The 27,179-nt window shown below is 44.1% G+C and overlaps 1 protein-coding gene across 1 annotated transcript; it reads right to left on the reverse strand.

Annotated features, from left to right (window-relative positions):
- Nucleotides 1–2,169: 2,169 nt before the first annotated feature.
- On the reverse strand, nucleotides 2,170–9,901 carry LOC134395578 (E3 ubiquitin-protein ligase TRIM7-like). The gene is made up of 6 exons (XM_063121739.1): nucleotides 9,467–9,901; nucleotides 6,192–6,287; nucleotides 5,191–5,421; nucleotides 4,256–4,385; nucleotides 3,128–3,160; nucleotides 2,170–2,718 (listed from the first exon to the last, which is right to left on the reverse strand). Exons 1-6 carry the CDS (start codon nucleotides 9,899–9,901, stop codon nucleotides 2,201–2,203), a joined length of 1,443 nt encoding a protein of 480 aa, XP_062977809.1. The 3' UTR covers nucleotides 2,170–2,200.
- Nucleotides 9,902–27,179: the final 17,278 nt, after the last annotated feature.

The following is a 27,179-nucleotide window of genomic DNA, read 5'->3' on the forward strand; positions in this document are numbered from 1 at the left end:
GCCCTCAGCGCTAGCTAGATATTGTAGTCCAGAACAGCTGGAGGGTGCCAAGTTGGGGAAGAGTATGCTTAATTGGAAAACCCCAAAAAGGGGAGCAACAGGCACATACTGAAAACGGTTCGGTGGTGCAAATCCAGGATGGGGTAATAGCCTATTTCTAAGCATATTTATCCCAATATACATTTTACTGTGCTCTTTGGAGTTGGTTTCTAGGGTATTTTTTAGACAGACAAGGTATAAATTGAAATAATAATAATAATAATAATAATAGTGAGCCTTCTCTATTTTTATTATTTCCCTTCAAAAAGAATAAAAACAACAGTAAATTGTGCCTCTTTGCATAAGAGATTTTCCCTAGAATGTTACAACAGCCTCCCTGAGTAGCAACAATGAATGAGGATGTTTTTGGTGGTTTGTTTGGCTTTTGGGGGATCATGGCTTGTGGAAGTGGAAGGCATTGCTTGGGGCTGGGGCATTTGTGGAGTTCTCCCTTTCCTTGGAACAGGACAGGGGTCTCAAGACAATTTGGGAACAGTGCTGTAGTCCCCAGAGACGGTCTATGCAGCCACAAGACATTTAGGAGCCCCAGAACGGAGGTCAGAAACAGTGCTTTGACCTTGGAGCCTGGAAAACGCATATCTGGCCCCCCTCTGCCTCCCAACTGGTGCAGAGAGAATACTAAAGTTTTGGTGAATGACCAGAAGCCTGCATGACTGTTTAATCAATGAATGGTTTGACACAGAATAATGGGCTCAAGTGACAGGAAGCCAGATTCCTACTGGACATCAGGAAAAACATCCTGACAGAGCAGTACAATGGAACCAGTTACCTAGGGAGGTTGTGGGCTCTCCCACACTAGAGACCTTCAAGAGGCAGCTGGACAACCATCTGTCAGGTATGCTTCAGAGTGGATTCCTGCATTGAGTGTGGGGTTGGACTGGATGGCCTTATAGGCCCCTTCCAACTCTACTATTCTATGAACACTTTTTCATTTCGTTATTAATCATCCTGTGCTGGAGAGTAACAGCAGGAAGGGTTACAAGGTACACCTGACTGCCTTAATTAAGGAAGGAGAGACTGGTGCACATAGGAATAGGGGTGTAGATGATGGTTTGGAGGGGGGGGTGACTTGATGGAGCCAGATTGCTGCAGCTTTTGAAGAAACACCACGATTCCACTGCTGTGGGGTTGCAGCCCCCACTGCTGTGGGGTTGCAGAAGGGGCATTGTTGTTGCAAGTCCCCTACTTTTTTCCTGGGAAAATCCCGCTGTGGCTTCAAGGTGGCTGTTTGCGTCATATAATCAGCACAGCGCCACTGTGCAGCCACTATGGGGCTTTCAAAATGCATAGACAGACAGTAGCTTCAGGGGTTGAGCAAACATTTCTCTTAGGAGAAGAAGCACATTGAAGCAGTGGTGGTGGGGGGAACAGGAATGCTGCCCACTTCATTAAGATTCTCCTTCTCCCCCCCCATTCATATGCATTGGACATGATTATCCAGTTAGTGTTTTACGCGGCTTTTATTATGTTTTTAAAAATATGTTTTACCTCTTTAAATGCACTTTGAAATTGACTCATGAGCAGAATTTGGGAACTTCTGAGTGACACAAAGGACAGCCAATCTCTCCTTGCTCAAAAATAGCATTTTAATGCGAATATCAACAAAACAGAACAGAAAATACATTGTGTAAAAAAAAACACACACATTACATATACAGGAATATCATCATTTTCATCATATGTGTACCATTCATTAAAAAAGTGGGGGGGGGAGTTATACACAGGTTTCAAGAAAAGCAGAACAAATACAGGACAGGGCTCCTGTATCTTTAACAGTTGCATAGAAAAGGAGATTTCTGCAGGTGTCATTTGTATACACGGAGAACCTCAGTTAAAAGTGAGGAGCTATACTAGAGTTACCAGATTGAAAAGAGGGCAGGGCACCTGCAGCTTTAACTGTGGTGATGAAGAGGAAATTTCACCAGGTTCTCCATAATATACACAAATGACACCTGCTGAAATTCCCTTTTCAATACAACTGTTAAAGATGCAGGAGCCCTGTCCTCCTTTCCATAGGGTCACCCTACCTAAACAGAGTGTGTGGGTTGGGGCCTGCATTGGCTCAGTCCTGCAGAGGAGGCCCAAAGCATGTCATAGCTGCTTTGGGTTCATGTACGTCTGTCCCCACCCTTTGACCAGCTTAAGGAGAGAGGATCAGTTGGGCTTTCCCCCACACCCTAAAGAAGGGGAGAAGGGTCTCCCCAGAGAACGGGCCTGCTAAGTATGCAAAGATCAGGGCCGCTGTATCAGCATCATGAAAGGCCACCCATCCCGCTTCATAGTTCAGACTCACGCGGATCCTCTTGGGGTCCTCCCTTGGGGACAAATGAAATCTGGGTGAGAAAAAGGAGGCCCTGTACTCACCATCCCACTTCCCGATATCCCAGATGCCTTCCTGAGGACTAGGAATGAACTCTCCCTTCCTCCTCACAGACTTTCTGGCCACCCCCACAGACCAGTTTTCCTCGATCCCCACAATGACATCCCAGAAATGTCTGCCTGCTGTGAACCCTTGACTTCCCAACACAAACGGCACGCTGTCAAATCTGTTCAGATTTGGGGGCAGAATTTGACGTTCCTCTCCAAGCCTTGCACTTTTTTGACCCGCAGACAGGATGAGCCGGGGATTCGCTGTGTCTGGATCCAGAGTTACTTTTGCTGTAGGGAAGGGGAGGAGGAGAAAAATGAGGAAAGCGAATGTAATAAATGGAATTCAGCAGAATGTTACATCCTCAGCCTAGAGACACATCACAGACAGCCAGGTAAGTGGCTGCTGCCTTTGTGTCCAGGATGTGGCCTGGGGCCACGGATGGAAGCAGAATGCTGAACCTAACAGACCCTTTTCCCAAGTGGATAGTTCTTCGTCAAGGACGAAGGATGCGTGCATGTGTGTGTGCAAAATATATGGAGATGAACATAGAACTGCTTGATCCGCCTTTCCTATTTGTGTCATTTATAGTAACAAGGAAATCAAACAAAATACAAGCAGGCAACTATCGAACATGGCCCCAATCCCTCCGCCCCGCCCCCCTATAATTCTGTGCCTCCATCATAACCCACAATTTACCTTTCTTCAGCTGAAATCCAGATATCAGAGTGTCTGGGGAAAGAAAGGGAACAGAGGCAAAACGTCACTCTCTTCTGCTTAAAGCAAGTCTTGGAACACCCCTCCACAACCCCGAAATCATTTGATGCCTGTTTGGCCAAAATAACCCACACAGAGAACCCAGTCAGCAGTAGAGTATATTTAAACCAGAATGGGTTATTGTATCATCTGCCAGTGACTGTGGATTATTTTGGATGCCTATGAAGTTAGATCATAAGAAGAGCCCTGCTGGAGCAGACCAAGGATCCATCTAATCCACTACTCTGTTCACACATGGGCCAACCAGCGACCAACAAGCAGGACATGGTGCAACAGCACCCTCCCACCCATGTTCCCCAGCAACTGGTGCACACAGGCTTGCTGCCTCGAATCCTGGAGTTAGCACACAACCATCAGGGCTAGTAGCCATTGATAGCCTTTGCCTCCAGGAATGTATCCGACCCCCTTTTAAAGGCATCCTAATTGGTGGTCTTGTGGTAGTGAGTTCCAGACGTACTGCATGAAGAAGTACTCCCTTTTATTTGTCCTGAATCTCCCACCAATTATCGGATGACCCCATTGAGTTGAGAGAGGGAGAGAAATGTCTCCCTTTCCACATTCTCTCCACCATGCATCATTTTGCACACCTCTATCACGTCTCCCCTTCGCCTCCTTTTGCGCACCAAAAGCAGTCACAACAGGTTCCACTCTGCTCTTCCTCTGCTTTAGCACTTAGGAACACCTTAAAGGGACCGAGCCAGCAGTGTCACTCATGGGAAAGGAGCATTGCTGCGGCGTCATGCAAACTTAGGTGGCAGGGGTTATTTGAGGGTAGAAAATCCTTGAACAACCCCTCATATCTGGGTTCCCATGACATGGGAAGCCATGGCAAGCTAGGAACCTGTGGATGTCATGCAAAAATGGTATTCGCAGGCACCTGGAAAGGCATGAGAACCCCACAGATAAATTCAGCCACGTTGGGTTGTCATATTGCGCAAATCACGTCTCTTTGTCTTCTCTACAGGAACACAAAGTTCCCAATCTTCCCACTCGGCCAACATTACAAGTGACCTTTGCCACTTGGAATCCTTTGCAACCCGTCTCTGGTACCTTGGAACTGCTTCAGGAAACCCCCTAGAAAGAGGTTTATATCAGATTGGTCCCGGATCCTCCACTTCAGTGCAGGGGAGAAAACCACAGATTTCTCAAACTTATTCTCCTCACACCTGCAAGAGAGAAACAAATGTTAAGAACGTAAGACGTGCCATGTTGAACCAGCCCCGGGGTCCATCTAGTCCAGCGCTCTGTTCACACAGTGGCCAACCAGCTGTCGACCAGGAACCCACAAAGCAGGACATGGCGAAGCTGCTCCCTTCAGTGTCCTTTTAGCCAAACTGAACACTTCCAGCTGCTGTAACCTTCCCTCATAGGGGAGATGCTCCAGTTGCTAGATCATTTTAGTTGCCCTTTTCTGCACTCTTTCCAACTCTTATGGTATCTTTTCTTCGGTGTGGTGGCCAGAACTGTACACCGCATTCTAAGCGTGGTCGCACCATGGATTTCTATAAAGGCAGCATGATACTGAGTGGGATCCACTTACTTCTTCAAGTTGTCTTTCATATCCTAGAGTGAAAGGAGAGAAATAAAAAGGAACTCAGTACATACTGCAGTGTGTAGGAAATCAATGACAACATAAATTTCATGGGACAAGTGGGGTCATTTCAGTGCATTACAAAGCAATCTGTTAAAAACTCTTAGAAACTGAAGCAGATAAACATATATTGGACAAGAATTCTTAAAACAAGTCAATGCCAAACATCCAACGGCAATTCCAGACTCAATGCCTAGCAGGGAAACAACCCCCTCGTTCAGAAAAAGTTACTACACTATCCTGATCCTCTTTTATATGATCTTGGACATAATAAACCCATTACTTGCAACACTGATTGGGCCTCTCCGTGTCTTATGTAACTAAAGAAAGCACAGAAAAACTTCAGAACTAACATTCCCAGGAAGAGAAACCTTGGCTGTTTTTGCTATCTCACCTGCAGGAGTTCATTGGCTGACTGTTGACGTTTCCCCTCCATTTCCTGCATCGTTCTTTCCACCGAAGAGAGCTTCTTCGAGATCTTGGCCAAGTGCTCATCCCGTTTCCATGCGATTTCCTGTTCCAACTTGGTCATCTGGACCAGGCGAAGCTTCTCTTGTTCTTCCAGAAACTGGTGCAGTTGTTGGAACTGCTCCACTGTCTTTTCGTTCTCGGCTTTCATTTGCTTCTGCAAAAAGAAGATGAAAAGAAGTCAGGCGCTAAATGTGTTCCTCCGGTGTTAAAGGAAAGATTAAGAGAATCACATGGGAAGGGCACTTCCAGGCCATAGAAAAAGAGTCATCCAACAACATTTGTAACATTTCTATACTGCCCTATCTGCTAAAATCCACTAAGATGGCACATTGTTTTAACTGCTTTTACTGCTTTTAAATTATATATTGTTTTAACTTGGTTCATGGTTTAATTTGTTTTTAACTGTGCATGTTTATTGTTTTATACTGCATGCTTTTATCTGTACGCTGCCTTGAGATCTTAATGATATAGGGCAGGATGCAAATGTTTTAAATAAACAAAATAAATAAATAAATCAATAAAAATCCATCAAGGCAGTGAACAGCAGTGAAGAAAAAATAAAATCTCTCTACATTAAAATCAAAAACAATAAAAGTGTTAAAGACTACATGTTTTAATAGACAAAACTGAAAAGTGCATCTTTCTACCCTTTCTAAGGGCCAAGAGAATGGCAACCAATCGTACTCCTTGAGGGAGGGCATTCTATAATTTTGGAGCAATTTGGGGGAGAAAAGCTCCAAAGGGGATTCTCCTGCATTAGTCAGGGGAAGAGTTTAATAGTCTTCCAAGGCCCCAGCTTTTGACCAATCAAAGGAGGGCAAACAATGCAGGTTCCGAGGAGCAGGGCTGCCGTGTGACTTCATTCCCTGCTGCACATTTCATGGTTCCCAGATAGTTGCACTTTCCAGCCACAGTGACACTTACCAGCAGGTCTTGGCTTTCCTTTTCCACGTCTGCTCTAGATACCAGAAATTTCTCTCTCTCCTTCCTCAGAGTCTCCAGGCAGCTACAAATGTGATCCTGAAGAGAAGACAAAAGTTCCAGTTTGGTTCCTCTGCAGAGATTTAGTCAATATATTTAGAGTCTACTGATAAACAAATACAGAGAAGTTTTTTTAAAAAAATTCCCTCGGTCTCCCAGCTGCCTTGGTTGTTATCCCAGTAAAGCAATATGTTGAATATGTTATGACATCCAGTTGGAGTGTGGCTTTATCTCTCCTTGAGATGGAGAAGGGAGGAACATTGCAGTCCACGAAATGGGGAGACTTACTCCATGTATAAATCATATGATAGTGCAATAAACTGAAGGCTGTGGTTGTAATAACAGAACAGAAACCCCACTGTGTTGGGGTGGTGGTCTTGCCCGAAGGTGAGTGTTTATTGGAAAAAAGTGTTCCAGGAGATCAGTTCGATAACTGGACAATGGGTCCACCTATCTCCTCATTTAACTCTGCTAAATTTATATAGGGGACCAGACATTAAGCTCTTAAATAAGGAATTAATAAACTATCTATCATTGGTGGCTAGATGGTTGATAGCTAAACACTGGAAGGATGGCAAAGGGCTTACAATTGAAAACTGGTTTCAAAGAGGTTTGGCAGATTGCCCTCTTAAAAAAGCCGACTCAAAAAAATGATTAAAGCAATAGGACAACTAAGTGAAGATAAATTTGAGGGGGTATGCTGGAAATTTATTAATTATGTGAATAAAGAAGAAGGTGGGAGAACACCTCCACCGGCATACTTAGAAACATGGATAACATAGGTGGAAGGGGAAAGAGAGTTAGTCCCGGGATGCCCTAAGTTGAATTGTATTGAATGGAATTTCAATGAAATGAAATTAACTAATCAATGTTAAATATTTTACACCCAGGCTTGAATAATTAAGTATATATATTTGTATTGACTCCGAATGTACATATGTGATGTGTTAGTTGCCCCTTGTAACCAGAATCACACAATAAGAAATTATTTTTTGAAAAAAGAAGAAAAAAGGATGGATCTAGGGAGTAGTCCCAAGCTACACACCTGCTCCTTCAGAGAGGGCAACCCCATCCAGAACAGGTCCCTTACCTAGAGATTATTATTATTATTTATTTATTTATTTATTTATTTATATAGCACCAACAATGTACTTGGTGCTGTACAAAATATACAAATAAAACAGCGATACCCTGCCTAGAGGCTTACAATCTAAAAACACATTAAAACATATGAAGGGGGGGGGGGGGAAAGGGGTTCACAAAGCAGAAATAAGAGAATAATCATAGTAATAAGAACAGTAGATCAAGCTAAAATACCAAAAGCTATTGAAAACAAATGAGTTTTCAAACGCGTTTTTAAAATCTACCATGGAACTCGTGGTACGTAGTTGCTCTGGAGGAGGCGAAGCTGGGCAAGGGAGAGACAGAAACTCTTGGGAGGGAGAGCAACAAAACATTTGAAGAAAGGTAGAGGGGGATGGTAAAGTGAAATGAGAGACGAAAGATAAGAAGGTTTGAATGTCAGTGAAACATTTTTAACAGTAACAAAGAATGAAGAGCAGGGGAGGGTTTGGGAGGGAAGACAAGCAAAACTGTTTTCGCCATGTTTAGTTTTAAGCGATGCTGAAGCATCCAGGCTGAGAGATCAGGCTGAGATCCTAGCCTGAAAGTCAGAAGAATATTGGGGAGAAGAGAGAGATACAATTGTGTATCAGGTGATATTGGAGGCAATGAGAATGGATAAGATTACCTAACGATAACATGTATAACATGAGACGTGAAGGCCTGGGGAGAAACCGGAAAAATTCAGGAAAAAAATTGTGTTTTTTTCGTTTTTTCCAAAGCCTTCCCCCCTCCCCCAAAATGGGGGAAATTGAAAAAAATGAAGAAAAAACGAATTACGGGATGTTTTACTTTAGCCTGATGAATAATTACATTTGATGTTCCTAAAGTAACAAAGTGACTTTCAATCTGTAAAAAGTGCTAATATTGCATTATTTCAATTTCCCCGAAAATTTCCGGGTTTTTCATGGGGAAAAAACCGGGGGGAAACGGTTTTTCCCCATGGCTTCAAAGCTTTCGGAAATTTCACATCTCTGCCCTTCCCCAATGCCCGGACTTGGGAACCTTATCGGGACAGCATTTTGTGGATCCCGCTTTTGCCCAGGCCCGGCCGTCTCACAGCTCTCCCAATTCGGGGCTTGACCCGTTTCCGTGCCCCCACGCCGCCCCCGGCAGCCGCCCCCTCCTCCCGCCCTGGCATCGCTCAGAATAACGCTCAACCCACTCGTTTTATGTAGCCAGAGAGAATGGGCGAAGCCGGGCAAGAGAGAGACAGAAACTCTTGGGCGGGAGAGCAACAGAACACTTGAAGAACGGAAGGTTCAAGGAGGATGGTCAAGTGAAACGAGAGAGGAAAGAGAAGAAGATTTGAATGTCAGCAAAACATTTTTAACAGTAACAAAGAATGAAGAGCAGGGGACGGTTTGGGAGGGAAGACAAGCAAAACTGTTTTCGCCATGTTTAGTTTTAAGCGATGCTGAAGCATCCAGGCGGAGAGATCAGGCTGAGATCCTAGCCTGAACGTCAGGAGAAAGTTCGGGAGAAGAGAGATACAATTGTGTATCGTCTTTATACAGGCGATATTGGAGGCAATGAGAATGAATAAGATTACCTAACGATAACATGTATAACATGAGACCTGAAGGCCTGGGGGGAAACCGGAAAAATTCAGAAAAAAACTGTTTTTTTTTTCGTTTTCCAAAGCCTTCCCCCCCTCCCCCAAAATTGGAAAAATTGGAAAAAATGAAGAAAAAACGAATTACGGGATGTTTTACTTTAGCCTGATGAAGAATTACATTTCATGTTCCTAAAGTAACAAAGTGACTTTCAATCTGTAAAAAGTGCTAATATTGCATTATTTCATTTCCCCGAAAATTTCCGGGTTTTTCACCGGGAAAAACGGTTTTTCCCCATGGCTTCAAAACTTTCGGAAATTTCACATCTCTGCCCTTCCCCAATGCCCGGGCTTGGGAACCTTATCGGGACAGCATTTTGTGGATCCCACTTTTGCCCAGGCCCGGCCGTCTCACAGCTCTCCCAATTCGGGGCTTGACCCGTTTCCGTGCCCCCACGCCGCCCCCGGCAGCCGCCCCCTCCTCCCGCCCTGGCATCGCTCAGAATAACGCTCCACCCACGAAATGGGGATTCGTCCTGACCTCGCACTCCCGGGCAGCCTCCTGCAAGGGAACCACGTCGTGAGCTCGGTGCGCCTGGGACCTCTCGCACACCACGCAGATGGGCGCCGCGTCGGCCTTGCAGAAGAGGTTCAGGGGCTCCTGGTGCCCCTGGCAGACTTCCCATCCTCCGCCCTCTGCTTTCACCGGCAGGCTCAGCTCTTTGGCGATCTCCACCATGTTGGCCAGCTGCCTGTTGGGCTGGAGGCTCCGCCGCTGAACTCTGGCTTGACACTGAGGACAGGGGGCGTCCCTGGCCGTGTGTGTGGCGGGCGCATGGCCCCACCACTGCCCGATGCAGGCCTGGCAGAAGTTGTGCCCGCAGTCGAGAGTCACCGGATCCGCGAAAAAGTCCAGGCAAACGGAGCAAATCGCTTCCTCTTGAAGCCTCTTCCTGGGGCTCTCAGCAGCAGCCATGGCTCCAAGCAGACACCAGGACGATGCAAAGAGGATTCGCTTGGTTTCTTTCTCCCGCCTGCTCCGCTTCCCCGCCCAGGCAGTACTTAACTGCAGGCCGGGTGGGCGCTCCCTTATGTAGCAGGGCTAAAATTGGAGGCAGAAGAGGAGGAGGGACTTGGGGGTCAGGGCCTTCCCCAGAGATGACCCCTAAGGAGTTCAAAACAAGGCAACAAAAGATGCAAACCTACACAGCCTCTGGCCATTGGGCCATTTCCAAGAACGTTTCCCATTGTTTCCAAGAATACCTTCCATTACTCACAGTTAGCTCACAACACACAATAGAAACCATACACCGCTTATTCGGACTATGAAATTCAATTAATTCTAATTAACAACACACATTACATTCAAATTCTGTGACTTGTTCCTTTAGGAATATGCAAAGGCCCCCAAATGTCACCCACCTTCCCACCTTCCCAGAGAGTGGCAGTTGAGGAGGAGAGGAGAAGAAATCTCATGTGATCATAATACTGCTTCCTTTCAGTGAGCAAAAGAAGCCACATTTCTTTCTTTAGGGCATTGTATCTCCATTAGCTAAGTAAGGCGGACCTCTTGTTTTTCAAATGCCAAGCCAAGGACCCCTACTTTTGAAAATGTTCTTATCTCTATAGTAGTTACCTGTGCAAAGCAATTTTTTGGAGAAAATAAGGGGTAGCCCCTAATAAGCAAAGGATTTTACGTATACTAAATTTAAAAAAAGACCATAAAATTTGTGATATTTGTGATATTACCACACAAAAATGACAATGATTGAGTTAGGAATATAAAGACGAATTTTATTTTACTAACATCTAGTTTACAACTGAACAAATTATGAGGGACGGTGTAAAAGCCAGAATGGAACGTAACAGGCCGGAACAACCCCATTATATTAAAAAAACATACCAAAAACTGTGGCATGTGTTAGCAACACTTGGGAACAATATTTTAAGACTAGAACCATTGAAATATTATATCACTATTAACCCCAAAACTCCCAAAACAACATCCGGAACAGAATGGGATGGCCGGAACGGCCACTTCTGAATGAGCGATATCAACCAAATTCACTTGTCAAGTATAATTCCACGGCAGGGATGCAATAAGACACAAAAAGTCCAAAGAAACTGCGTTCTGATACCCATTCCACGCATACCGCATATTGTGCAAACTGGGCCGGGACAGCAGCTTCCAAGTGAGGTATGTTAACCAAACTCACCAGACACACATTACCAGGTGAGCCTGATATAATAAGCTCCAAAAATTGCCCCCCAAACATGTTCAGATAACTGTTCTGGGCAAAAGTCCGTATTGCACAAAACAAGCCGTGACTGCAGCTTCCCAATGAAGTAAGTCAACCAAACTCACCAGACGCACATTACTAGGTGGGACAGATGGAAAAAGTTCCAAATGTTGCCCCGAAACCACGTTCCGATATCCGTTCCAGACAAAAGTCCGTATTGCGCAAAACTGGCTGTAAGGAGGAAAGGAGAAAGAGGGGGGGGAATGGGAATAGCAGCAGTTAACATAATATTTTGCCTTCAGTGTAGATTATTCATTTCTCACAACACTTTGGGCATTTGAATATCCCACAAGAAGCTTGATTTATCTCAAGGCAATTGAGATGGTACCAGCCCTGACATGCTCCCTCGCACAGAACCATGGTGTCCTTCTTGGGTTTCTTGCACTGATCACCCATTAAGCACAAAGACCAAGATGAAGTGTAATACTGTTGCATTGCTGAAGACAAGAACTGGATTGTAGAGAACGTTCCTTTCAGTGATTTTCTAGAAACAGGACTATTGAATTGCTTAATTTCTCCCTGATTTATTTGCTTCTTTATTCTCTGCTGCTGTCTCTGCATTAAACTTGGCCGTGGAAGAAGTGATTTGTGTTTGAGAAGTTCATTTGCAATCCATTGCCGTACAGGTACCATGTCTGCTGGGAAAGGGACAGGTGAGCCACTGCATAGCAAATGCGCAAAAACATACAAAAACACCACAGTTGTAAGAGTCTATCTGAATTGGTATATCAAGTGGTGCATGAATGGCCCGTTCTGACCAATCGATGGGGGAAGTGGACTGCATCTCTATCAATGTTTGCAGCATGTCACTGTATTTTGTGGCCATAGTATGTGTGGAATCAAGATACAAAATTATTCTCCGCTTGAAGAAAACAATCATTAATATCCAATGAGATCTGTGTATGTTGGTGAGAATGAGCCAGATGGCCTTCGCCATCACGTCTGAGTTTATTCCAAAGTTATATATATAGTAGTTGTAGACCCATTTAATTCCAGAGACTGCATAATAAACGGTTATCTGAACTTGGCTTCGGGGCAACCTTTGGAGCTCTTTATATCTGTCCCACCTAGTTATGTGCATCTGGTGTCTTTGGTTGACTTACCTCATTGGGCATCTGCCGTTACGGCCCATTTTGCACAATTCGGACTTTTTCCCGGAACGGGTATCAGAACGTGGGTTTGGGGCAACATTTGGAGCTTTTTATATCTGTCCCACCTAGTTATGTGCATCTGGTGAGTTTGGTTGACTTACCTCATTGGGAAGCTGCTGTCCCGCCCCATTTTGAGCAATATGTGCTATGCGCAGAACGGGTATCGGAATGGAGTTTCTTTGGACGTTTTGTGTCTTATTGCCTCCCTGCCATGGAGTTATACTTGACAGGTGAGTTTGGTTGATATCGCTCATTCAGAAGTGGCCGTTCCGGCCATCCCATTCTGTTCCGGATGTTGTTTTGGGGGTTAATACTGATGTAATATTGCAATGGTTTTAGTCCTAAAATATTGTTCCCAAGTGTTGCTAACACATGCCACTGTTTTTGGTATGTTTTTTTTAATATAATGGGGTCTTTCCGGCCTGTTCCATTCTGTTCCGGCTTTTACATCATCCCCATTCCGATACTCGTTCCTGCAAAAGTCCGTATTGGGCAAAAGAAGAAAGATGAAAGAAGCTTGTATTGGATTCTATAAGAGTTAGGAAGCCAGTGGAGGGATTTAAAAGTGGGGTGACATGATCAAAATGAGGAGCAGAAATAACCAAAGCATGAACAAGGGTCTTGACGGAAGAGAGGCTACCAGCTTCCTCAACAGGATGGAGCGTAACTTTCTTCCAGGAGGGTTGTAGTTAGCCGATACTAGATTTCGAGGAGCAGAAAAGGACAACCCCGCTTCCCAATTTGGGGGATGATGTATATTCATAGTGGCACTCCTCGCTCAGCCCAGCGTCTGCTGAACAAAGACTCGCTAATTGCTCTAACAAAAACCTGGAACTTGAATATTCCCGTTAATAGGATTAGCTCAGGCCCTGGGGCTGCATTGCAATGGCCAGGCCTGGCTGTCTGAAAGAAAGAGAGCGCAGAGAACAGGGCTCCATCCTGGAAAGGAAGATTAGTGGAGGGGCGGGGAATGGGGGGGTGTTTTACCACATTCCCTTGAACCAGGAAAGGCAGGTTTCCCCGATGTGCTGATCCTTCATGTAGCATATCATAGAATAGCAGAGTTGGAAGGGGCCTACAAGGCCATCTAGTCCAACCCCCTGCTCAATGCTACCCTGTGCCTGTTTACACCACTCAGCGCCTGTATGCATTCTCTTCCCCTCCTTATCGCTCTACTATGATTTTAATAGAATGCGGCAGGGTCTTGCTGTTTACTGTTGTACGCTGTACAGCACCATGTACATTGATGGTGCTATATAAATAAATAATAATAATAATAATGCAGAAATCCACCTGATCTACTGCGAGCTGGTTTCTACACAAAAGGAGTAGGCAGAATAGTGGCAGCACATTTGCTTCATATCTCAGGTTCTAATAATAGAGACTATTATTATTATTAATGAAAGGTGACTATAATCTGGAGACTACAGCTCACCCCAAGGGAGGGGGTCACCTTCCCGTACCTTGAATGCTCATGAGCATGGATGACATTTGAACGTAAGAAGTGCCCTGCTGGATCAGACCAAGGGTCCATCTAGTCCAGAACTCTGTTCACACAGTGGCCAACCAGCCATCATCGGCCAGGGATGACCAAGCAGGACAGGGAGCAACAGCACCCTCCAACCCATGTTCCCCAGCAACTGGTGCACACAGGCTTATTTGCCTCGAATACTGGAGGTAGCACACAACCATCAGGGCTAGTAGCCATTGAAAGCCTTTGCCTCCAGGAATTGATCCAACCCCCTTTTGAAGCCATCCAGATTGGCAGCCATCACCACACCTTGTCCTCAAAATGTACCCCTTAGCCATCTCCCCTTTGCCTTCTGTTTTCTTTCACATACCAACATGAAACCGCCAAATCCTCTGTATGCTTACAGTGGGGAGAGGGGAGAGGTTAAGTCACAAAAAGCCCGTGCATTTTCCCTTGTGAATCTGGGACATCCTCCCAACACTTCCCAAATGTGTACATGCACATGTGTATTCACACACACACACAGATTGATTCTCTCTCTCTCTCTGTGCACACACGCACGCACACAGAGAGAGAGAGAGAGAGAGAGATGGAGAATATGTAAGCAGTTATTGGGATCTTTGTCCAGACAGGTCTCTCGTGCAGCAGAAAGTATTACATTTAATATTACATTTAATATTCAGCTTTCTCAAGTACTGGTTGCAGTTCTTGTTCCCCTCCCATTAATTGTGACGCTTACAAGGAGAATTGACATTTTATCTTCGGTATCTTCTTTATATTTCAGATTTTTCTCTCTTCCCTTCAGCAGAATCGCAAGGTAGCTGCCAAACTCAACCTGAAAAGAAAGAGTAAGATTCCCATTTGGATCTTTGTTAGAGGTTTACTGAATAGGACTATTAAAATTGTCAATGGAAAAAAAGGTCGGGGGGGGGGATGTGAATTGTATATTATGTTTGTTCCCAGCTTGATATCCCAACATCAGAACCAGGAAAATATAGTGGTTAGCGCCAAAATTGGCATCCCAGATGTCATTGAAATACCACACCTATCATCCCCAACCATTTGCCTTGCTGGTTAGAGATGATGGGAGCTGAATGAATGAATTGTGTATTACGTTCACAGCCAATTACAAATTTTTGTACAGAAGAAGATTCAGGTAATTAAAAGTAATTAAATAAAACCAATACATTGTAAAATGGGGCCAACGTAGTTTCCCCCTTGGTTGCATCCAAATTGCATCCTGTGAGGTAGGCTGGGCTGAGAGTCTCCCAGTGGGTTTCCATGGCCGAGTGGGGACTAGAACCCGGATCTCCCGACTCCCAGTCCAACACTTTAGCCACTACACCACACTACACCCGGATGGTCACAGAACCATGTTGGACTACTTCATCCCAGCCACTACAACTAGCGGCCCTGTTAGCCTTGAGTGACAGGAGTTCTAGAGGCGGGTGACCTAAGTAAGACACCTACGCACACCGGGATGGAGTACGATATGAGGCACACCAGGCTTCAGTCCCCTCAAAGCAAAGATTCAGCCCTAGGATATGTAAAGAATCATTAGTTGAAAGCTCCTGAGCATGTGCTGAAGTTATTTCTGCGCAACTGCATAAACAAAGCTATCTCCTGTGCCTTCCCAGTAGGAGAGAGTAGACTTTGGGCAGCCTTGAATGCTGGCAGCCTATACTTTAAAAGCATAATCTACCTCACAGGATTACTGTGAGGATAAAATGGAGGGGAAGAACATGTACATGGCCTTGAGCTCATTGAGGGAAAAGCAGGAGGTAAATGTACAATAAATAAATAGTCGAGAGCAGGCCACTAGTGAAAGAATATAGGCCTCAGACAGAAGACACAGGGTCGCATGTGATCGGACGCCTGAGGGGAGATCAGGACACCTAGGGAGGAGCTACCCAGACTTCCAGATAGGCTGCTGAGCTTCCTTTTTTTTAAAAAAAAAATTTTTTATTCATTTTCAACACTATATAAACATAGATAAACATTACCAAAATATAACTGAAACAAAACACAATAAGAAAAAGAAAAACATCAAATATCTGCTGCATACATATTGAATGATTGTTGAGTACAAATATCAAAAACTATTACATATACCTTATCATACTACAACATCTTCGTTCTTAACATAAAAGTGCACCCCCCACCTCGGGATCATTCTTGAGTCCAAAATCTAATCGTTTCTTCTGCTGGCTGCTGAGCTTCCTACTGCATTGAGGAATCTGAAATAACATAAAGCACCTATTTATTTATTACATTTTTATACCGCCCAATAGCCGAAGCTCTCTGGGCGGTTCACCTACATACAGCAGTGAGAGGATGAGACCCATTCACCAGGCCTCAGTCACCTCAAAGCCAGGATTCATCGCTAGAACATGTAAACTACAATTGGATGAGGAGACACCTGAGCATGTGCAGAGTCCGTTTCCACACAACTATTATCTGCCAGCTTTTCCCAACGTGGTGCCCTTCAGTTATGTTGAACTGCAGTTCCTCAGCCAGCACCACTCACTAGCATGAGGAAAGCTGAAATTAGCAAATCCTTCTCCTGTACCTGGACTTGCTGCTAAAGGCTTATCTGAGGAGTAGATTTGGGGCAGCCTTGAATCCTGGTGGCAGAGGTTTTTCAAAACATTTAATTTAATTTATTATTGCATTGATATACCGCCTTTCCCCCTCTAATTCGGCAAATATAATCCTCTTCCTCTCCATTTCTTCTTTTTTTTTCTACAATACTTAAACATACACATTACATCCTCTCATAAAGAAAAACAACAACATACTACATAATATTGAAACGTAGAATATATAATAACTTATCAAAATTAACATAGAAGTGCACCCCCCACCTCAGGATCTCATTCCTGATTCCAGAATCTCATACTTTCTTCTGCTGGTGGTTTCCCACTTCCTTTAGAAAACACAAATATTAGGAACTGTTTCCAAATTCCTTCAAAATCATTTGATTTAGCTATACCTCTTCTCCATTTAATATTACTTGTCAATTTATCATTAATAGCTATATCCCATACTTCTTTATACCATACTTCAATAGAATATTCCCCTTGAATCAGAGGGGTGTGTGATCATCCTTGCAGAAGAGGTCCAGGGGCTGATGGTGTCTCTCACATTCTGGCAGCCTGGCCTGCGCCTCTTGATCTGTGGACTCTTTCGAACCTTTAGCCATTTCATCGACTTTGGCAGGGTCCGTTACAGACGGGTCTGAATTTGAGTTACCTTGAATTCCCAAATTGCAACGGGGGCATCTGGCCTGAGTGCGAGAAACCTCCCAGCATTTACAGAAGTTGTGCCCACACTCTAGCGTCACTGGACCGATGAAGTAATGGAGGCAGAAGGGGCAAGTCGCTTCATGCCGACCCTTCTTCTCGGGGATCTCGGCATCCATGGCTTCTCTCCTGGAAGGCAGGGCAAAGTTTCCTTCTTCAGCAGCAGCCATAACCTGTTCAGCAGCAGCCATAACCTGGTATAGAAATGTCACAGAGTTACGATCACAGTGAACTTTAACTTGAAATAGGACATATTAAAAAGTTTGGGATATGGCACAGAAGGCGGCAGAAAGTCAGCAAAAACGGGTCAGCCTAGCCCAGGCAAGCGCTTTCTGCTAACACAAAGCTATCACTGGACATAAATCACTGGACAATATCCTTAGGTCTTGGATATTGTTGTAGCTGTTCATTCTTCAGGCCAGCCCAGTGATGCCTTTTTAGGCTGCCTACAGCACATGAAAGATCAACAAGGAACCTGGCAATTCCATTATCTAGCTGCATTTATTTCCTCCGCTATCTAAGGTGTTGGGTGTTCTCATCCAGTGATTCAAGATGAGACCTAGATTGAAAACTCAAAGTTATGCGGACTAATCTAGACTCCGTGTTCCGTGAACAGAAAGGCTACGAGAGAGATCTGCGACTTCAGACGCTCCCAAAAATTGTTCTTTCAACCTAGAGCAGATTTTCAGAGTGCACAAATAGTTACAGTGTCAGAGGCAGTATGCCTGTATGTACCAGTTGCTGGGAACATGGGCAGGAGGGTTCTACTGCACCCGTGTCCTGCTTCTGGGTTCCTGGACGACAGCTAGCTGGCCACTGTGTGAACGGAGTGCTGGACTAGATGGAGCCTTGGACTGATCCAACGTGGCTCTTCTGTTGTTCTTTTGTACAGAGTATCAGGGAAAATAAGCAAAAGATATTTCCCTCCTTCTGCCATCTAGTGTGAGATGTTGATTTAACCCATCAGCAACTGCCTACGTATTTCTTCGATTGTAAGATGCACACTAATTTCAGTATCACCAAGGGGGGGGGGGAAACACCCTAAGACACACCCACAATTCTAAGACACACCCCATTTTCAGAGATGTTTATATGGGAGGGGAAAGTGCGTCTTAGAATTGAAGAAATAGGGTATTTATTATTGTTAATTATTATTATTATTATTATTATTATTATTATTATTTATAAAGCACCATCAATGTTCATGGCACTGTACAGAATAAAACAAAACAAGACAACCTGCTTCCAATGTTATCAACATCGATCCGATTTCTATGCTTGTTCTTCATATAATGAAATGTCAAAAATGTTTGTTCACAAAGATATGTGGAACAATCCCATCATATTTCGGTTTAGTAGCTGCTAGACATGTAATAATTTGTTCAATTTTAAACTAGATGTTAGTAAAATTAAATTCGTCTTGATATTCCTAACTAACTCATTGTCATTTTTGCATGGTAATATCACAAATTTCATGGTCTGTTTTTTAATATACTCTTATATTCTCCAAAAAAAATTGCTCCGCACATGTAATTTTCAAAAATTTTCAAAAGTAGGGGGTCCATGGCTTAACATTTGAAAAACAAGGGGTCTGCAGTACTTAGCTAATTAGGAAGCACTGCCCTAGATATTAAATTATTATTATTATTATTATTACTATTACTATTATTATTTACATTTATATACCGCCCCATAGCCGAAGCTCTCTGGGCAGTTTGCAAAATTTAAAAGCAATCAACAATATACAAAATTTAAAACCATAAAAAGCATGAAATACAAACAAAAACAGACAATATCTGTTAAAAACAACTATTCTGGGGGTCGGTATTCTGGCACTTGTTGCATGGAATCCCTAAAGAACAGCTTCCTTTTGTATCTGAATGTGCACCAGCATCAAGCTTGATTTTATTACATTTAACACATAACATTTTAAAATGGAATCCTATGTATGTTTCTGTTTAAACATACATAGGATTGTGCCCTAAATCAAATTAAGGATGCAATCCTAGGCATGTTTAGACAGAAAAACATACACAGCACCTGCATAGCATTGGGCCTTAAATGTGCTTTAATCTCCCACCCCACCCCCACCCCCGGTCAAATATTTCAGGTCAAATACTTGGGTTGTATTGGGACAAATACTAACGTAGGTACTTTGCTGTTTGCTAAATATAAGCAAAATAAATGTGCTAAATTATATCATGTTCTTGGCATCTGAAAATGTTACCACCACCACCAAAACACCGTATCACTGCTGGAAAGTACACTAGGGTAATATACTCTAATTCATTTGCTAATAGAGGTTTTCTTGTTCCGTAGGACGTCCCACCACCACCAGCCTATTCAGTGTTGATTGCTCTTGGATTTAGAAAACAATCAACGTTCACAAAACAGACACGGAGGATGATTGTTTCCTTAAGGCGGTGATGAATACCTGCTTTAGCAGCGAATCCCATTAAAACCAGAATTTCCTTTGCAGGGATTACGCTAAATGCTGCAGTCTTAAGTCTCCAGTCTAAACAAAGCTTTGACCGTTGAAACTATTAACATCACCATTCAAGTCATCATAACAATCATTTCCCATTATGTTTCAAGGGGTTTCACAAGCTCTGGCTGGGCAGGTCCGTTCCATGAAGTCAAGAAGAGTCGGAAGCGACTGAACGAATAAACAGCAGCAGCCCCATAGCTGAAGCTACCTGGCAGTTTACATCGGAGGAACCCACTTTTTAACCACAGCGACTAAGGCAAAGCGCCTTATTCACCAGGGTTAAAGTTCTGAGTAGGCACACATTCAAGTAGGCACACATTCAAGAAAGCTATAAAGACTAATGTCTTCTGGCAGGCCAATCCAGGGGAATTTTAAGATGTTTTTAGGATGTTTTTAACAATGTATATTATGATTTAATTCAGTTTATGCCCCTTACGCCTGGAACGCTCTTCCAGAACATTTGAGAACTACAAGTTCAACCGCAGCTTTTAAAGCTCAGCTAAAAACCTTTCTTTTTCCTAAAGCTTTTAAAACTTGATGTTGTGCAGACTTCTACTGTTACTTTCTACTGTTAGTTTTTCCCTACCCTGTGCCTGCTTACCCTTCCCTGTACCTGTTTGCATTCTCTTCCCCTCCTTATTGTTTTACTATGATTTTATTAGATTGTAAGCCTATGCGGCAGGGTCTTGCTATTTACTGTTTTACTCTGTACAGCACCATGTACATTGATGGTGCTATATAAATAAATAATAATAATAATAATAATAATAATAATAATAATAATATGTATTTTGTTGTTGTTCCCTGCCTCGATCAGAATAGAGAGACGGATAAGAAATAAATTCGATGATGATGATGATGATGCAGTATTTATCTCCCCCCAACTCCCCAAAATTTAACTCCTATTTTTAATTAAAGCTTTAATGAAGTGGCTCTCCAGGATTTCAGGCAAGTTGATTCTCTCTCCCTTTCTGGCGAAAATGGGGATTGAACCTGGATGCCAACCCTGTGTTCTAGCACTGAGCTACAGTGCTTCCTTTTGCTGGATAATGGTGACTCAGCAAGAAACCACAAGAAAGGCAACAGCCCCCAATTCCTTCTTCTGCAACCATGAGAACCCTCTTTTCTCAAAGACCCAGGGGTGGAGGGGAGGAGAAACAAATCATATTGGTTTGTATAAAGTGAAAGACAGTTCAGAATTCCTCGTGCCCACCACCCTCCTCTCAAAAATTCCCCAAGATAGGCTCTGGGTGGAATAAAGGAGAGAAAGAAAGACCAGGATAAGAAGAGGAAAAGAAGAACGGGGACTGGAAATGAAGGGGGAGAGAGAATTTCCCAAACCAAGTGTTCCTCTTAGAGCGGCAGCACTTCAGAGGAATTCAGGAGTGAAGGCTGCACATATTTAAAAGAAGTTATTGAGGTGAGGGACTGAGGGTTTTTTCTTCCCTTTTTAAAAAAAATAACACTATAAACCCATTTAAAATCCCCAGCACTTCTTGGATTATGACATCATATAGCCCCAACTCTTTTTTGGTATAATTTTCTGCCTGCAACTATATGGGAGAAATTTAAGTGGAGGGGGAGGAAAAAAACCTTTGTGGAGCCTGATTAAACCCCTGGCTGTGGTGAAGCTACTGTACTTCTGCAAACGCCAAAGGTGCCAGTTTGGGGAAGTGGGAACATAAGAAGGCCCCTGCTGGACCAGCCGTTGACCAGGGACCCACAAGCAGGGCATGAGTGCAAGAGCACCCTCCTGCCCATGTTCCCCAGCATAGGTGTACATAGGCATTCTGCTTCTGATACTGGCGGTAACACATCGCCATCAGGTCTAGTAGCCATTGATAGCTTTCTCCTCCAGGAATATATCCAATCTCCCTTTCAAGCCATCCAAATTGGTCACTACATCTTGTGGTAGCGAATTCCATAGTTTAACTATGCACTGTGTGAAGAAGTTAAAATCAGGTGCCAGTATTTCACAGGGCGATCTGTCTTCCTGCCTGCTTTTCCAACTCCCCCTTAAAAATTTCATTGCAAGCAGATTCCCAGCAATGGATTTGTAAAAATAGAAAACGCGGGGGGGGGGGGGGTTTGAGCAGATGTGGAAGGAAAGGTGGGAGTTTCCCCTCTAATTTAAAAGAATTTGGTGTCTTCATGCTAAACTCTCAATGGGCCTGTTCAAAAGACACCTTAAACCATGGCTTTAACCACGGCGAATAAGGCGTTTTCCTTTATTCGCCGTAGGTAAAGCCGTGGTTTAAGGTGTCTTCTGAACAGGGCCTATTAGTCTGCTAAGAGATGGCGAGTCCTAAGGCCTGCTGGTAGCTGTAAGGCCGCTGAACTCACTGGGAAGAATATTGGAGGCAGTGCGCCTCGCCTATGCACACCAGTTGCTGGGGAACATGGGCAGGAAGGAGGTGTTGCACACACGTCCTGCTTGTGGTTTCCCATTGGCAACTAGCTGGGCACTGTGTGAATAGAATGCTGGAGTACATGAACCTTGTTCAGATGCAGCACAGGTCATAGCCTGTGGGAGAGGGCCTTCTCGGTGGTTGCTCCAACGCTCTGGAACCCCTTTCCAGGGGGGCTAGGCTGGCTCCCTTTGAGGTACAGTTTCGGAGGCAGGCCAAAACATTTTTGTTTCAGCAGGCATTTGGAACTATACTAGACCTGTGTTAATGTACTAGATTCCCCCCCCACACACACCTGTTAACCTATTACAGTTTTTAATATTTTAACAGGTTTTTAATTTTACTGTAGGTTTAATTCTATTTTAACTTTTGTAATTTATATTTCTATGTTTTAATTGTACTTGTTTTAATCTCATAAACCACCTTCAGTCCCACTACTGGGAGAAAGGCGGGATATAAATAAATAAATATAATAACAACTCTACCCTGTGCCTGTTTGGTGCATTCTCTTCCCCTTCTTATTGTTTTATCATGATTTCATTAGAATGTAAGCCGATGCGGCAGGATTTTGCTATTTCGTTTTACTCTGTACAGCACCATGTACACCGATGGTGCTACATAAATAATCAATAATCCACCAAACACCAGGTTGGGGAAGGCCTGCTCTAAACAAAAAAAGAAGTAGGTGGCTCTAAGTTGTTCATCATCAGTTTTCCACAACCCCACAGTCACCTCTGCGTATCCTATTCTTCACCCTGTCCTCATGGTTTATCTGCTTTGGCAGAATGAGAATTTCACTGGTACTTTCTGCCTCCTTAGGGCCTTAACTCCCAATTTCCCCGCTTTTTGGTGTTTGGTGGAAAAGTGTACGTCCTTAACGTTGTTTTATAACCCGTAGGTTTTTTTATTGATTGAATTTCATGGATTTTTGTAAGGATTTTGCTATTTTGTTTTACTCTGTACAGCACCATGTACACTGATGGTGCTATATAAATAATAATAATAATAATAATAATAATAATAATAATAGTAGTAGTAGTAGTAGTAGTAGTAGTAGTAATTCTTATGCCACTTCCATTTTGCTCATTCTAGGCTCCCTTTTCTAGCCTCCCGCTGACCTCTGTTTTTCTTTAACCCTTTTCTTCCCCATTCTGCAGTGACCACTCGCAGTAATTTCCCTGCCTCTTTCTCCTTCCTGACTTTTCTACCCCAGTTACCTTTGCCTGCATTCATTCCTCATTAATCCGGCACACCTGCTCCCAGTGTTGCCCTCCCCTCCTCCCAATGTGTAGGTGTTTCAGAAGCAATTCTTAGCAGCAAATAAAGACGAAAATGGGAACAAGCCAGCCAGCCAGTTTGGACTCATGCCAGCAGCCCCGGCTCTTCCCCCAACTAACTCTTACCACTGCACATTCCAGGGAAGGCATTTTGGGGTGGGCCGCCTCAGCAACCACCACCACCAAGATAAAACAAAACAAAATACAACTGCCCAGGAGAAGGGTGGGGAGCAAATACGGAGTAGAGAAGAGGGAAAAGGAAAACCAACTCTCCACACCCCCTCCTCCTCCCCAAATGAGACACGCTGCCCCCTCAACCACTTTACAAACTCTCACACAGTACAGCAGCTGTAACCCATTAATAGAAGGGTGTCTTTTCTTTTAGACCCCACTCAGAACTAGTTTCTTTGAAAGACTCCTTGACTGGAATTTCAACAGATGCACAAGCAGGAGGTAAGGACGCAGTTTATTTATTTATTACATTTATACCTGCTTTTTTCCTCCAAGGAACCCAAGGCAATGTACATAACCCTCCTCCTCTCCATTTTATCCTCACAACAACAACCCTGTGAGGTGGGCTGGGCTGAGAGTCTGTGACTGGCCCAAAGTCACCCAGTGGGTTTCCATGGCCGAGTGGGGACTAGAACCTGGATCCCCCTACTCCCAGTCCAACACCTTAGCCACTACACCACACTGAGAAGTGAAAAGAACAGGCAGCAGATAAGCACTTCGCCTCATAACTGCTCCCCCACCATCCCCTCAACAGGTTTTAAAAAATAAAATACTTTCTTTAAAAAAAATAAAACATACACACATTAAAAACAAATTCTAGAGAAATTATTGTGTTAAGCCATTGCTGTAAAATGCAACAACAGTCCTGTGGCACCTTAAAGACTACCACATTTATTTTGTCATAACCTTTCATGGACACCGCCCACTTCATTTATTTATTTATTACATTTCTATACCGCCCAATAGCCGGAGCTCTCTGGGCGGTTCACAAAAATTAAAAACATTCAAAGTATAAAACAACAGTATAAAACCATAATATAAAATGCAATATTAAAGCTCAACCAGATAAAAACAGCAGCATTGCAAAATTACAAATTTAAAACACCAAGTTAAAATTTATTTATACTGTTAAAATGCTGGGAGAATAAAAAGGCCTTCACCTGGCATCTAAAAGCATATAATGTAGGTGCCAAGCGAACCTCCTTAGGGAGCTCATTCCTCAGCCAGGGTGCCTCAGCAGGGAAGGCTGTTGCAAAACAACAGTTGCAAAACAACAACCTCAAAACACAGTAACTTACTTGGTGGTCTAGGTTTGCTGCTGCTTTTGGAGACTGAATCTCGTTTGGTTAATATTCTTGCTCTTTTCCTTCCTTTGGCAGCACGCTTAATGCCTCCACTCACCATCACTGCTTTAAGGCACTCCACATCTCCCATGTGGCACATCCACAGCACTCCTGATTGGCTCAGAAATCAGCCAAGTAATTATTGCCCTCACCTGTGCGCCATCACCTCTTCCATAGCCTGATAAGTAATTATTCCTAGGTGTGTATGTGGGTGTCACAACCTGGGTTTGGAAGTGTGTCAACCAGTTCTGGATGGGGTTACACTCCCCCTGAAAGATTGTGTTCATTTGCAAACCCCATACAATGATCATTCCCCCCCCCACACACACACAAATATGCTCCTGTAGCATGCAGCTTGTGGCCTTAGGTTAAATAAAAATGCACTCAGCTTCTGAGCACCATTGGAAAGAGATGGTCAGCAGGTCAAATACAGACATTCACTTTAGCTCCAAGCCTGGCCAAAGCAGTAGCAGCAGCGCACAGTGGATGCCCTGCCCGATTCTCGCAGAGTCAAGAAAACGACTGGTTTGATTCAAGCATGTTTCTGAGGGAACTCCACCCCACCAGGTGGACAAGCAGCAGGCAACGAATTCGAAATCCTCGCCGCCAAAGCTTCAGCCGCTCGGCTTGATGCCTGCTGGAAGAGCTGGGCCTCCCTCCACGTGGCTTTGTTGATAAACCACTAGGGGGGAGCCCTGTGGGCGGGGCCACCTGGCGGTGCGTCGCAGCCAATCAGCAGCTCCTGGAACGGAAATTCCCCGCGATAGTAACCAGGCGGCTAAAGAGAAAAATGGCATTGGCGCAAGGCCAGATTTCCGGTCGCCTTGTGAAATCGCCGATTGAGGGCTTGAAGGGCAACTTACTTTCTGGATATTAAGTGACAACAGAGCAAATCGAAACTGATCGTTTATCTTTGATGCGGCAACACAAGTCACATGTCATGCTGCCTAGGAAAGCCTTCCCCAACCTGGTGCTCTCTAGATGTTCCCGACTTCAATAGCCCTCAGCGCTAGCTAGATATTGTAGTCCAGAACAGCTGGAGGGTGCCAAGTTGGGGAGGAGTATGCTTAATTGGAAAACCCCAAAAAGGGGAGCAACAGGCACATACTGAAAACGGTTCGGTGGTGCAAATCCAGGATGGGGTAATAGCCTATTTCTAAGCATATTTATCCCAATATACATTTTACTGTGCTCTTTGGAGTTGGTTTCTAGGGTATTTTTTAGACAGACAAGGTATAAATTGAAATAATAATAATAATAATAATAGTGAGCCTTCTCTATTTTTATTATTTCCCTTCAAAAAGAATAAAAACAACAGTAAATTGTGCCTCTTTGCATAAGAGATTTTCCCTAGAATGTTACAACAGCCTCCCTGAGTAGCAACAATGAATGAGGATGTTTTTGGTGGGTTTGTTTGGCTTTTGGGGGATCATGGCTTGTGGAAGTGGAAGGCATTGCTTGGGGCTGGGGCATTTGTGGAGTTCTCCCTTTCCTTGGAACAGGACAGGGGTCTCAAGACAATTTGGGAACAGTGCTGTAGGTCTATGCAGCCACAAGACGTTTGGGAGCCCCAGAACGGAGGTCAGAAACAGTGCTTTGACCTTGGAGCCTGGAAAACGCATATCTGGCCCCCCTCTGCCTCCCAACTGGTGCAGAGAGAAAACTAAAGAGGGAATTTGGAAGAGGGAGGGGAAAGGCCAGGATCCTGATTTAGTTTTGGTGAGTACCAGAAGCCTGCATGACTGTTTAATCAATGAATGGTTGTCACAGAGGAGGGCCAGGGTCTCTTCTCGATCATCCCGGAGTGCAGGACACAGAATAATGTGCACCATGTACATTGATGGTGCTATATAAATAAATAACAATAATAATAATGGGCTCAAGTGACAGGAAGCCAGATTCCTACTGGACATCAGGAAAAACATCCTGACAGAGCAGTACAATGGAACCAGTTACCTAGGGAGGTTGTGGGCTCTCCCACACTAGAGGCCTTCAAGAGGCAGCTGGACAACCATCTGTCAGGTATGCTTCAGAGTGGATTCCTGCATTGAGTGTGGGGTTGGACTGGATGGCCTTATAGGGCCCTTCCAACTCTACTATTCTATGAACACTTTTTCATTTCGTTATTAATCATCCTGTGCTGGAGAGTAACAGCAGGAAGGCTTACAAGGTACACCTGACTGCCTTAATTAAGGAAGGAGAGACTGGTGCACATAGGAATAGGGGTGTAGATGATGGTTTGGAGGGGGGGGGGTGACTTGATGGAGCCAGATTGCTGCAGCTTTTGAAGAAACACCACAATTCCACTGCTGTGGGGTTGCAGCCCCTAATCCCTATGCAGAAGGAAATGGTGGGCTTCCTGCAGCCATTCAACTCACTGGAGTCCCCTGGGCTTCTGGCAGCCAATCAGAGGGTGGCATCCACCGGAAACTGGAAACTGCCTCCACCTCAACAATGGAGCAAGTACAGACGGCAGAAGGGGCATTGTTGTTGCAAGTCCCC

Source organism: Elgaria multicarinata, chromosome 3 (genome assembly GCF_023053635.1).
Source record: "Elgaria multicarinata webbii isolate HBS135686 ecotype San Diego chromosome 3, rElgMul1.1.pri, whole genome shotgun sequence".
In the NCBI taxonomy this organism is placed as follows: domain Eukaryota; kingdom Metazoa; phylum Chordata; class Lepidosauria; order Squamata; family Anguidae; genus Elgaria; species Elgaria multicarinata.